Raw genomic sequence first — 14706 nt, 5'->3', positions numbered from 1 at the left:
GTGCCAGTTTCTACTGGCACAATAATCATAAAATGCATTGTTTTTTTATTTTGTATTCCATTTTATTGATAGATACAGACACAGACAGACAGACTGATTGGTTGATTGATTGATTGATTGATTGATTGATTGATTGATTGAGTACCAAAGGGCAACTTCCGAATTACAGCCACTTAAATCACAAAATAAATTAAAAACAATGATGTAGGTACAGAATACAGTTAAAGGCCAAATTATATACAATAAAAACAGACTAACTCAATATAAAACAAACATGCATTGACGTGCTAGTTTTATTTTGAAGGCTGTGGCTGGCTGAACCGGAAGTCGTGTTTTGTATTCTTGACATGTCTTCACATTTGTTCTTCCTCCTCCCCACCAGCATCACTCACCGGCTCTCAGCTGTCCGCAGAGCCGATCAGGAGCGCACCTCAGCGGGGGTGATGGCCTCAGATTCCCCTAACAAGCCGAGCAGTGTGTGGTGGTGAATCCTCACAGTGTTTTCCTCACTGAGGATGACAGATAAAGAAACCCTCTCAGACTACAGGACACACTGCACTGCGTGATGCAGATCAGAGTCCAAGAGGAGGTGATGGTCTCCTCCTCTCCTCTCTGCTCACCTGGTCCTCTATCGTGTCATTTTGTTCATCTGCTCTTCCTGCATGTTGCGTTCAAACTGCGCCTTCATCTGGACTATTAAGAGCTCTTTTTTGAAAAATTACAGGACATCAAACGCGGTTCTGCTTGTTTTCAACCATTTAACCAACTTCAATTGTAATTTCTATAATGATCTGAGGGCTGCAAAGTGAGACAGACATTCATAGAAGTCACCTGGCGTCGCCTTCTAATTGGCAGCACATGATGGCCAATAACAACGAGCTACAGGTGAGTTTCTCAACTTTTGCTTTTTCATCATCCACTGCGTTAACGCTGCTGTGTTGTTGTGCATATTAGACCTCAAAACACATAAACATGTACATGTAAACGAGGAAAACATTTGCAGATTTTTAAAAAAAGAATAACTCGTTGGTTTCTGTACGACTGGAGGAAGTCTGTGATGGAAATACCCATCCTCTTGTTCTGATGAGAGAGTCTGTTCTTTAAAGGGGCATTCCAGCCATTTATTATTGCACTTCCTTAAATTTCCAACGAGACAGTTTTGGAAAGAATTGTTAAAATTGAAACAGTAGAGGTTAAGTTATCTTGACTTTTCATCCCTATGTGGGTCAAGCTCCAAAAATGCTAAATCCTACAGTTCCTATTATGCAACTCAATAGCGTCTTTCATTTGACACTCCGTCCCTGCTAATGCACTTCTGTTCTCATTAGTTTCACAGTTGGATAATATCAGAGCTTTGAGAAAAATAAATCTTTTTAATCATAATTTCAACTTAGAAATTATGACTTATGTGAACATAAGTTTGTAAGTCAGAGACTGACAATTATGGAAACTCCCACGTGACATGAATGTAGCAAAAGTCCAAGCTAAGTAACCCTCATGACATCATCAGGGTTATTTTCTCAGAAGCTCATTACAAAGTCACAAAAACATTATACAACTGTTTTTACAGGCTAAGTACTCCCCGTTACAACTGCAACTAACAGTTTTCATCATCAGTCACTCAGTAAGTCTTGACAGCGGAGGAGCTTGAACCAGAGAATGCTTGGTTGGTTTTTGTTTGAAAAAATCATAGATTATCAAAGTAGCTGAAGATTAATTTGTTGTCACAACTAATCGTTGCTGCTCTGCTTCCTATAACGAGCAAACCAAACAACATTAAAGTCCAAATCTTCTTAAAATTCAGCCTTCACACCTGCTGGCTGGTTGCAGCAGTTTCTACAGCTACATCCATTATGATAGTTTATTAATTGTTGCTGTGCAGTGTGTTTTAATAGACATGGCTGCAGGCCCCGGCCATTTCCCCTACACCCAAACACAAGGTTAAATTAGATTTTAAATAAAGTCTCATTTAAATAAATGTAGTAATTGGATATAAGTTAATAAAACTGTATAATAGCCTATTGTTTCTTTTTTAAATTTATTATGAATTGGAAAGTGTAAAGTAGAATCATGTTAAAGTAAAAGCAGACTGCTCCTCTAAATGTCCCTGCTGTGACCTCCAGTCAGTGACAAACATACACACAAACAGCCGACACGAGCTCGGTGATATTTTTAGGACAGAAGAACATATTTTCAGTATTTGTTTGACCTTTGCAATGTTTTAGTTTCCGAGACAAAATTGGATAAACTCAATTTAATAGATAAAATGTTTGGTAAACTTAATTCAGTTTGGTTTATCTTCCATTACAGCCATGCTGCACATTCGATTTCCTAAATTAAATTAAATGATTTCCCATTTGTGACACAGTAGTTGCCCTCCGGTCGCAGCAGAGTTGAGTCATGGAGGACGTTATGGTGTCAGAGCCACAGGTGTAATTTAGAGGGGTTAGGTTGCAGTTACCCTGGTGTCAGTCCAGCTCAGGACACAGTGGAAGGAAATGTTAAAAATTAAAGAAGTGCTGGTTCAGCTCAGCTCGGCAGGCAGGCTGCACATCACTGTCACAAGGCTAAACTGCTGCACAGAGTATGTGCACTTGATGTAGTTTTTTATTCTGTAGATTTTTAAACACTTTATCCACACAGATTAAATAAGTTCACTGTGTTGTACGTGATTGTTGTGTGAAAGCATGTAATGATAGTATAATCACAAACCACTATCTATCTACACATGCTGACACACAGCAGGAAGTCTGTGTGGGTTCAGCGTCACTCAAGTAATTCCTGTGGCCAGTAAGCAACGAATGCAAAGATTTAAAAATAACAAAGTGAAAAAAAGAGAAAAAAGAGACACGTATTTCCCAATTTCCCTAGAAATCCCTTGTACTGCATCTTTTCACAATCCATCTGACGCTCTGACACAGCTGAATCATTTGTTGTGAGTGAAAACTGGCTTCTCTCTTGACATTGCTTTTCCCTGAACAGGGAAGGGGCCTTCATTGTTTCTTGGAAAGCTGCACTGCATGAGGGTCAACAGCAACAGTTAATATGGGCCATAGTGCACCATCAAGTCCTGCATTGCACCAACTGGTTTGTCACAGATACTAGAGCTGTGTCCCAAATCCTGATTCTAAGCAGGTTTTGAATGTGACACAATTAAGTGTATTGCAAAACAGTCGGTACGCAGAATAGAAGCCCTTGATTTTTTAAGTGTGCTGTTAATGGACACTACTCTCCCACAATGCAATGCATAAAGGAAATGGAGGATGTACTCACAGCTGGACAAACTGAGAGTAATAGAGGATGATGGTGAAAAAGCACCAGGAACACATTAGAAACAATTGTATTTTTGAAGAAAAAAACAACATTTTGCTGTGCTTTTACTAATTTAATTGTTGTTGGCATACTGAAGTTGCAGTTTGATTGACTCAGTTTACAATACTGTATACTGTAATTAGCATGTAGTATAGAATGGAAACACAGAGACAGTTTCAGCCTCAACCCATGAAGGAGTTTACCAAAGATTCAGCCAGAGATTGATAGTGAGTAAAGACACATCATTCTGTAACACCACTGTACGAACATGAGTGAGTGGACTGTGTGACAGGGTGGTAACTCTTCTCTATAGAAATGATTTACCTGATAACCTCATGTCAAATTAAAAATCTTCTAGTTAAACTCTGATTCATATCAAGTCAACATTTTAACCTGATCAACTTCATAGTTCTGAATCAGGCACTTTAATATCTGGAGTAAGTAGTTTGTGAAGCGCAGCAGGCTACAGCTCTTAATTGAATGTGTCAGATAAATTTAATGAACATCTCTTATATTACCCTGCTCCTCTCATTTTCAGGTTGTAGATGCAGGTTGTGAACATTAATAAGGCTGCAACCATGTGAGCATTTTTCACCAGAGAAGACATTTAAACATGTTTACAGCCTCATGACTGAATCTCTAACACCTTGATGATAGCCTGAGCTGCAGGTGAGCAGTTTCTGCTCGGTCTGATCTATTCAGCCTCCTTCTCTGAAGATAAAAAAGGATTCAGTCATCATTACTTCAGGCCAGTGAATGATGGCTGATTGAGATCAAGGGGGCATGTTGGTAATGATGATGGGCTGAACCTGTCAGAGTAGACTGAGGCACAGCGGTGTGGTGATTGAGCTCGCTTGATCGCTCGCTTCCCTTTATTTCTCCTGAATACCTCATCAAGGCTGCACTGTGGCTAACACTTATCCTATCGGAGGTCACGACTGCTTGGCTCACTGAGAAAAACAACTGAAATGACTCTGTCGTCTCTGTCTTCCTTAAAAACACATTATCCTTATATGCACAGAATGAGGCTGTCAGTGTAAAATGTATCTTAACTGTTAGCGCTTTTCTGCCAACTCTATCTTGTTGGTTGCTCCTGCATTCATCGATTTGCAGCCTGTTCATATTTTGGCCCTCCTTCTCCTTCACATGGCTTTAAGGACTGTAAATCAAGCCTCCTGCTGAGGATGTGAGCTCTGCACCAAGCCGATAACATAACATACACTTTGTGGAAGCCATACACTCTGCGGCCGCCCTCTCATGAATTGTTTATTTCCTTTGGTTTCCTGCAGTTATTATCTGTAAGAGTTGTGCAGGTCAGAGGAGCTGCTGCCTCTTCCCTCAGCAGCGAGGAGCAAAGGCAACTCTGACCACATTACCTCTTTATTGATCATCCAAGAGAGTGGAAGCAACTCAGTCCATTTCTTTAATGGCATCTGAAAACTTTAGAGCACACTCACACTGAAGCGCTCCTGGTTCAGACTCCATCGATGGTCTCACATGTGTTATAATACACAATGATGTCTTGCAGCACGCTGGCGATAATGTGTCTCCAGCTGCCACTGCTATGAATAATAGGATTAGGAGGCTGTGGACTTCATGTGTCTCTGACCTCCTAGGAGGGTAGCAGTCACCCACACAGGCTCATACTTACAAACACACACACACACACACATAAACAACACCCCCAACATCCAGTCGCTCCCCCGTGAATCCAGGATTACACCGTGTCTGCAGAAATCTGTCTCTCCCCCAGACGTACCAGCAGACAAGCAGATAACTGTTGCATTACAGCTTCAATGCATTGATGGGACATTTTAATGGCATTCATTAATTAAACCAATGGGTGCTTCTGGCCACAAACTCACTCATTAGGGTGTAGCCAAGCAGTCCCAATTAGGGAGGAATGTAGATTTAAAAACCCCCAAAAATTCAAAGTATCCCTTCAAGCTAGTATCCATAAGTCCTGTGTTTTCATGTCAGTCTAATGGCTGCTCCCCCTGACCCATCACCAGGCCCATTTCCATTCAGCTGACCAGTCTGAACACCAGCTGTTGTTGCTGCATGGCACTCACCCATTAGGCTTTCAGGGGATTAGTTATCATACCAAGCCAAGAGAAGGAAGAAAATAAAGACTACGGGGGGGACTGGTGAAAGATAGACTAACTGCTAGTTACAGAGTACTGGTTACTTGTGTTTAAGCTGGTTGTGCGAGTGTTTTAGTGCGTTGTAGGGCTTTAAAGGATTGTGGTATTACAGGATTAAAGAATGTGTTGCAAAGAAGGTCAGGTTTGAGAAATGGCATTACATTGAGAGAGAATTATTGTCAATTCAAACTGGAAATGATAGTTCTCTCAGTGTTACTGGGGAATAGAAAGGTCACAAAGGAAGGGAGACGTTTAGGAGCCATGTGTTGGTCTGAGAACAGAGCATTGATTGGTTGCTGAAGTAGTTTTGTAATGCCAGTGGGCACTGAGGCTCAGTGGTGCTTATGAAATAGCTCAGACTGTGTTGTTTGGTCTGTGTTTGTCTGTGAAAGAACATTCTAAGGTAAAAGGGAAAAACAAGATTGATTGAATCAAAGTAATAGTACAAGTGCAGCTAATGACGAAATCAAATGTGATATTTTTGATTTAGTGATTTCAATAATGTGGTGATATTTTGGGTGTGGCTATCAGTGCTTTTGAACATTTGATATAAAACTTTAAAATTGATATTAAACATAACATCATTTAAAATGGAGAAAACAATCTCAGGGTCAATTTAGTTGCTGTTTTGGATTTTTTTGGATCATATAACATGATCTTCATCAGCAGATGAAGTTCAATTTTCCATTTTCCTCCTGGGCACTTTTAAAGACTCCCCCCTCCATGAACTTTGAACCTATTAAATTGTAATAGTGTAGTTATGATGGTCAATGGAAACAGTTCAGTGACACGAAGCCAGAACAGTCAAACCATAAAAATATGGAAATAGTATTCATTTATTGTAATGCAGCCTTAAGGACAGGAGAATACTACATTGAAGCAATATTATGATATTAAGGAAGTAAAATTGTATTATTTTGAAACCTTTTACAAAACCAGGGTCGGTCAATAAAATAAACAAATGAATTAATCAATAAATGAATGATTAATGACAAGCAATAAAAAAGCCTCATACAATATATGATATGTTGATATCACCCAGCAGTAAATGGAATAATACTGAGCCAATTTCTTATACTGTAGCATCAACATGAAGGTTTGATCTTAAAAGTTGCATTTAAAATGGTGACATTTTGCAGACTTGCAGCTTTTTCACTCTTCAATAAAACTCTTTATTGAATAAAATGATGTAGAATCCTGTGAACAAAATGCCAGGAGGGATTAAACGGCACAGTTCAGAGAAATTTGAAAGAAGCTTGGGGAGCTATTGTGACTGACTAGCACTAACATGTTCCCAGCATGTCAGCAGTAGTGCACCTGTAGTAGTTCACCAACTACAGTAGTCATGCAAGTAGTCAATATGTCACACAGCTTATAGAACCAGCATCTGCGAAGACGTGCTGATTAATTTCACTGTGCCACTTTCTGATGTGACCGAGAGGGCCATCTCTGAGAAGCTGCCTTCTCAGAGATGGCAGCACTTGGCAGCTGGGCGCCAAATGTTTTAACCTTGCGTAGCATCAATTAGGTACAAAGTAGAAACCAGTAAGGCTGACACATTCTGTTTGAGTAGAAACTGAAGTAGAGAGAATGAGAGGAACCTAGGCTGTGTGACCTGATTGTGGTTACACCTGAGGCATTTGAGATGAGTTATCCCACCACCATGCTGAGGTCATGTAATAGCCTGTGTGTTGTGCTGCAAGAGTGGTGTTGGGTTTAAGAGGAGCACAGACCTTAGACTTCATGGGAGCAGTAGCGCACTCGGCCGAGATGCCACCCTCAACAGTGGCCTGTCTGTTCTGTCAGCCCAGAGGCCGTAAAAGTGAGACAGACGGGAAAGAAAAAACAGCTATCATTACCTGTTTGAGAGGTACAGAGGTGGTAGTAGAAGGGTAGCCCAACAACAAGCCTACCCTTCAAAATGTAACCCAAAACTGCGGCCATTGTTGTTATTTAAGTTTCTGAGGCTGAATTGCTGGAACAGTGGGATACTGAGGCACAAATACCAGACAGGTGCCATTGTGAGTTTGGCTTTTTTTACCCACCATCAACAATGCACAGGAGAAAACGAGAGTTGTAACTGGAGGAGTATAAATAGCCTTTTATGAATAGGATGCAGCGTCTAAAGAGGGAAAGTCCAGAGAAAGTCCACAGAAAAAAGAGAAACTTCTATAGAGATGTGTGGCTGGTAGTTTTGGTACTGAGGCACCAATTGACTGACTGCAGAGCGTGTCATCTTTGAAGTTGGTGCCTTGGGATTTGTCATGGGCAGTCTAGCAGTTTTATGAATACTATCTTGATCTTTTTCTTCCTGTTGCCGCTGACTCACAAAACGAGAATACATAGAACAACTACCTCCTCATGGCTCTAATTTTGGGTTCATTGTACTGTAGCTTCTTATTTTAACGTCCTAAAGGTACAACTCCTTTCTCATTAATGGATAAGTATGTTTCTTTATGTCAACAAATCCCATTAAAAACCAACAATTAAATGGTTCTTATGAGTATTATCTGTGTAGCCAAACCCTGATATAACTTATTCATCTGTGCCATAGAGCTCCATTGTTGTCCAACAAGATTAAAGCTGGAATTATGCTTCTGTATTACACTTATGTCTATTTTCATCCTGTTTCAAACCTGCCTCACTACAGGAGTTGAACCAACCAATCAACTTGCTTGACGTGCAAGTCCGCACAATGCAGAGTTGAGATTTGGGAAGTGTTTGTGTCGTCATGCTAACATTTAGTAATAAGCACTAAACACAAAGTACAACTGAGGCTCATGGGAATGTCATTTTTGTAGTTTTGCAGGTTTTGGCCCTAAATTGAAGTATTGAACAAATTGAAATTTTGACCTGATGATGGCTTGTTGAAAAGTTAAGTGATCACTAAAATTGCTAGAATTCATCCTGAGAGAAATGTGGAAGTCTGTACCAAATTTCAAGCCAATCCAAAGGTCAGGAACTCTCCAAAGTCACTGGGATTCACCCTCTGAGAACCATGAATGTCTGTACATACATAAGATCATTAAACCTGATATTTCAGTCTGGACCCAAGTAGCGGACCAACTGACAGACTGACATTTCCATCCATAAATCCATGACTACAAACTATTTAAAACACATCAATGTGCCACATTGTTGTGCTGGGTGACATGTTCCTTCATTACCATGAACACACACTACAGTTTATTTAGTTTAGTCTTGCACTAGCAATCTACAGATGTAAATAGACCCCAACAAATGCACAAATTACTCATGCTTGAGGAATGTTTGCTAAAAATTACAGAGCCCAGCTGTTTTAAGAAATTGCTGAGGCTTTTTCTTTAAAAAATATTTATGACCTGTTTTTAAAGATGTAGGTCTTAAATAGGAGAGAATAAGCTAAGAGCCACAGACAAGAAAAAACTAAATATTTGTGCAGTATGTGCAGATGAGGCACTGCTGTCTGTGGACTACTGTGACCTTAAAGCACATTGTCTTTACTAACAGGGTCTTGTTTTCATTAGCCAGTATACTATAATTGAAGTAACACAGATCTGTAAATGTTTTTGCTGCTTGTGTATTTTTCTCTTTTCTGGTGTTTATGAGTGCCATGCTACCGTAATCAACGGCATCAGTAAAGAGGGATAATCATCTGCATTATAGAATGGACCTCTTATCCCCCTCTCTCTTCTGCCATAATCATTTTTAATCTGCTTTCCATGTCCATTACCATCGTGCCTGCTCAACCATTCCATTACATAGCCGGGCTCTTTCTGCTGCCTGTGTCCCCTGCTGACCTGCTGTAGGTGACTTGGGAGCATATTGCAAGTAGAATGAAGCATGTCAGATGACCTGTTATTTGCCAGATTAGAAAATGTAATTTCCTCATTTCCTTGTCTTCTTATTTTACTCTGATGCATGTCTGATGTTTAAAATCATTCATAATCTCGCTCCCCCTCCTCCTAGAGGATGCCTGGCCTATCTCTGCAGTGGCAGTGCCAGAAGGACTACAGCATCTACTAGGGCTGACTGGGTAACGCGGTTCAGAAAGACAGCCATTGGTTAATCTGCGTTCTTGGTAGTAGTAGTAGTGGGAAACTGGAATTCCATACCCAGAAACAGTAGAGAATCAGGAAGCTTTGTAGCATTTAAAACCAGCCTCAAGCTTTGGCTAAAGTCAGCACAAAAGTGTCACCACCAATTTATTGTATTTTTCATACTGAGTCTATTTATTATCTCACACTGATGGACTTTAATGTATTGTGCTGTTTTATGTCGTGTATCTGTTGTTCTGTGGTTGATTTTTGTCTACCTGCCCAGGGACAACAGATGTAAATTAGCTGCTAGCTAACTCTGGTGCAATTACTTTTAATTATGCGCCATCCCTGCAAAAAAAACCTTTTTTTTTTGAGGAGAACGATAGCCACAGTGGGAGGAAATCGTAATAATCACAGATTTAGATGCATGTGTTTAGTTTGCTGGTAAAATCTCCTATGGACATCCGTGCATCATTTACGCAACATCTGAGTTTGGATTGGTCCCAGGGAGTGGGGGAGATAGTAATGGATCAAATCCTGTAGCAGTTGTAACTCATTCATGTTTCAGGGCTGTAAGATGCTGAATTATGGAACATCCATGCAGAAACACAACACAGGAAGATCTGTGTTTAGTGCATTTTGCAACACCTTTTGTCTTGCTCTTTCTTCTAACCACCCTGCTGGAAAATTACTCCCCTTCACCAATCAATCAATCAATCAATCAAGTTTATTTGTCACATGTAATCATATAAAGTACAATGACAGTGAAATAACCTGGTGCTATTGTAGCACTGTGTGTGTGTGTGTGTGTGTCTTTACCTATAGACTGAAAAAAAGTAAGGGAATCTAGCAGCAGCATGGCTCACAGTCAGACACCATCTTGACCATCAGCTCATGTCACTGTAGGGAGGAAGTGTAGGATAATATGGAGCCTGTGGTGGCTGCAGAAAATATTAAATACTATGACATGAATTGCCATGAAAGCTTGTACAGACATTCATGCTGCCTAGAGGATGTATCCTACTGGCTTTGGTGATCCCCTGACTTATCCTCTAGCACCATGACATTTGTGGTTTTTAGTTAAACGTGTCTGTTTATTGAATGGATTGCTACGAAATGTGGGACAGAAATCCATCTCCCTCCCTGGGTGAATTGTAATAACTTTGATGATCCTCTGACTTTTTTCTGGTGCCACCATCAGTTAAATGTTTATGACTAAATACCTGCAAATAATGCGATTCTCATCGTCCTCTGCTGTTCTTTGTGTTCAGTGCCAATTAGCAAATGTTACAATGTTAATATGCTAAGTTAAGATGGTGATGGTCAGTGCATACAGAGTAAAGAGTACAAATCTGTATGAAGTCTGAATTTACTAGCTTCATTGTGTGCTTGAGAAGATACAATGAGAAACTTTTTGTTTCTGCTCTGTAAAATTGTATTTTTGGATTGTTTCGGTGTCCTTCATCTGTCACATTTTTTCTCAAGCTTCTGCTACATGCATGACAGAAGCAGATTAAGTATGTGGACTGTAGAGCTTTTCTCATTGGGGGGTTTATTGCTCAGGAGCCTGAACAGAGCGACTGTTTGTTGCAGCCGGGTTCACAATGGACAAAGCCGGGAACACAAACACATAAGTGTTTACTGAAGTCTCTTGAGAAGATCAACCCTTTCACAAAGATGCCATTCATGCTGATCTGCTCCTCCCCAGCTGTGGAGCGGACACTGCTGGAACACACACAAATACACGCACACACGCACACACACACTGGCTCAGACACAGAGGCAGACAGATGTGCACTCGAACACACAAGATGCACTTTCTCACCTAACCATCAGCACAGTCTTTCTTGTGTTTACCCAGACTGTGAGTCTCCCCCCCATGCACGTGATGTCTTCATCAAGCACTGGTAGTACAGCAGATATACATACAACCGTCTAGATCTGTAAAACAGCAAAAGGAGATTTGGCGGGCAGAATTTCCCCTGGAATATGAGGGATTTTACGGATTAACAGGCAACACATACAGTCCAAGGTACATTCTGTAAGCTGTTAACTCATTCACACAGGGCCAGAGTTGAAATCATAATACACTACTAGATATTAGCTGGGAGTGTTGTTGTGGTGATTTTGCATGATTTTGTTTAATTAGTGTTTTCCTGGTCTTAAAGGTGCGCTGCAGCCTATTAATATTGCAGGTCCATAAAGTTGGAGGACTCGCAAGAGACAGATCTAAGAGAGGAATCTTATGCAATTGCAAAACTTGATGCAGCAGGGGGCGAGGATATCCTGCTTTCCACTATCCTGACTGCTTGATCCTAGACTTCCCATAATGCAACTCTATAGCATTTTTTTTGTTAAACCCTCCCTGCCTGTTGAATTCCCACATCTTTCAAACTCAATGCAGTCTTTCTGTCAAACATGTATAATCACTAAGCAGATCACCAGTCGTAGTATAGTAGTATAATGTCCAAACATAGCATTTAATCCTTGTGACAAGTAAACCTCTTGATTTTGAAGATCCATGATGTGCCTCTTTAAAGCAGTACTTAGACATTTTGGGAAATACATTTATTGCCTTTCTTGCCAAGAGTTAGATGAGAAGATCAAAACCAATAACATACTTTTATTCTGCTGCTCTACAATAAAATTGCCCCACTTACCCACATAGGAGTCTACTCTGAGTAGTAACAGTGCCCTGAAGTTAACTCTACAGTCGGCCGTACGCAGGCTTCCCTCTGATCTGCTGTGCTGACATAATGAGGAGCAACATTTCCTCCTGTTAGTACTCTCAACATCCAGCTGACATTGCCTTACAGTGCTGTTTTATTCATTACCGACCAGTTAAAGTACATTAGTCCTGTGTGTGTGTGTGTGTGTGTGTGTGTGTGTGTGTGTGTGTGTGTATGCACGTTTTGTATGTGTGTGTGTGTGTGTTCGTGCCTTTTTGCTTGTCAGAGTGTATTATTTATGTTTTTAATTCGATCTATATCACTTTATTTTATCTGCTGTGCAGAGGCATACAGACAGGAGTGTGTGTGCGTGTGTTTGTGTTTAGAGAGATTAATTGGAATTCACTGTTCACCCCTCCACCCCCAACCTCCAGACACCCCTCCACCCACCCCCCCTTAACCCAAATCTCATCCACTGCCAGCTAAAAGAGGCTGTGTGCAGACATCAGGATGTGAGGAGAATTTAAACTTGTGTTTTCTCTCCCGAATTCTGTCTGTCTCACTCTTTCTTTCATATGTAGTGCTTCAGTGTGTGACTTGCCTGCCACACACACACACACACAAACTACATTTAAGTGATGAATGGCACTATTAAGAGAAATCTGACCTCTTAAGTGTACACTCTCTCTTTTCCTGTTTCCCTCTATGTCTTTGCTCATCTTTTCACGTTTTAACCAGCAGTCAGTTTGGACCACAAAAGTCACGTTTCCTTTTTCCTCTGCCTTTCTTAATAAACTACAGTTGCCTTCTGCTCACCTATGGTTATCACTTTCTTGAACAACCACAGTCCACAGATCACGTTTTATCTCTGCAGTTTCCAACAGCGTGTGACACTTGCTGCAGCATCAAGGCCACACATTGCAAAAAAGGCCCTCATCCACACACACACTAAAGCTCACGCAATGACCTTGTGTTATGCTGTGTAATCCACATCTCCCATAATAAACATATTTTCATCACCAGTCACTTCCTGGAAATCCCAATCCCTCGTTCCCCTACAAAAACATCTCTCCATGCAATATTAAGCTCAGGGTACATTTATTTATTTATTTTTCTTTTTTTGCAACACTACATTATAACAATTAGGTTGAAAGTCTTCTCCTAGGCCCCATTGTTAATATTGCAGCATATTGAGGGTGTTTGTGAGTAAGTGAATGAATGAGTAATACAGAGTTAGGGCTGACAACTGGAGCATTTCACCCACTGCCTCTACTCCAACAAAATGGACTTAATCTCTGTTTATAGACACAGCCGAGCCAAGATGAGCTGACGGGTCATTAAAATTTAATCAAAGGGATGGCTTTCTGTCACCCACCGGCAGCGGCAGAGGTCCGCTAACCAAACAGCGTGACAGAGGAGACGCATGATAGATTGGCAATAAGATGAAGAAAAATAGGAAAGCGGGAGCAAGATGAAAAAGGTTTATGGTGTAAAGAAAGGAAAATAAAGGAAGGGGAAGAATGGTCGCAGAGAGAAAAGCAATAAAGACGTGATGACAGACAGAAAAAATGTTGTTTTTTTTCATTCTCCAGCAGCATGCCACCACCTGAAAACAGACGGCCTGCAAACAGAAGAAAACATCCCTGTGAAAGATGGTATGGCTGCATGGTTTCACACAAACATACTGCGACAAATATGAGAATAAGACTGGGAGCTATGACTGATTGTGCCATAGACTGTAGGTCAACACTTCAGATTGTTCATATATTTTGTAATCACTTGTTTCTCTGGTCTATGTGAGATATGAAGGCACAGCTGACCCTTCCCAAAGTCATTTCAATCCTTTACAAAACTCACATAAGTCATTTAACGTCACAGTATATGGCTAAATTTAGTTTAAGTTAGTTTGTTTTTATTTCTGTGCCATGCCAAACATTTTGCTCATCCCACATGAGGTTACAAGACACCACAGTAAATCAAACATCAGCTACGTAACAAATCATCATCTGGGTAACGCATATACAAAATAAAAAATAAAAACACCAGTTATAACGTTATATATATATATACCATATGAGAAATGCCATAAGCCCCAAGTTGATCTGAAAGTAGCTTCGACCCCTGATATAAAGGGCAGAAGATGCTGTTTGGCACTGGAAAACTTTAAAAGGGATGTGGAGAATGTAATTTACTACAGAACAGTTTTATCCTTCCTATATCAGCTTGACAGAGCCTAATGACTCACTGCTTAGGGCACCTGATGATGTACACCTGTTGTCACTATCACTAATTAAGCAGACGATCTGCCTTAATTTCGCAAAACACTCTCAAAAAAGAAGCACATCACAGCAGGACTGAAGTCCTTCAACAAAAAATAATATTGCAAATCACAAACTACTCAACTGAAACCTGTACTCTGTTATTTGTGTAACATGATAAATGAACAGATTACTAAATAAAGTATGGGAATGGAACTAATTTTCTATAATATTGAGATGGCATATTGAACAAATCCGTTTTCCTTTTTCAGATTGACATACAGTCTTAACATTAACTGGTAAA

At 40.3% G+C, this 14706-nt stretch overlaps 1 protein-coding gene across 2 annotated transcripts in view; it reads left to right on the top strand.

Annotated features, from left to right (window-relative positions):
• Window positions 1-398: 398 nt before the first annotated feature.
• pkn1b (protein kinase N1b) overlaps window positions 399-14706 on the top strand; it is a 34400-nt gene continuing 20092 nt past the window's right edge. Inside the window, exons 1-2 of one of the 2 annotated variants that reach the window (XM_067616117.1) lie at window positions 399-885; window positions 13737-13799. In XM_067616117.1, coding sequence (XP_067472218.1) covers window positions 13797-13799 — 3 coding nt within the window. In that variant the 5' untranslated portion in view covers window positions 399-885; window positions 13737-13796. The remainder of the gene's footprint in view (window positions 886-13736; window positions 13800-14706) is intronic. The other variant, XM_067616116.1, reaches the window with a different exon arrangement.

The sequence above is a fragment of the Thunnus thynnus genome, chromosome 17 (genome assembly GCF_963924715.1).
Source record: "Thunnus thynnus chromosome 17, fThuThy2.1, whole genome shotgun sequence".
Classification (NCBI taxonomy): domain Eukaryota; kingdom Metazoa; phylum Chordata; class Actinopteri; order Scombriformes; family Scombridae; genus Thunnus; species Thunnus thynnus.
Note: the sequence above shows the minus strand (reverse complement) of the source record. Positions and strands in the feature narration are given on the sequence as shown.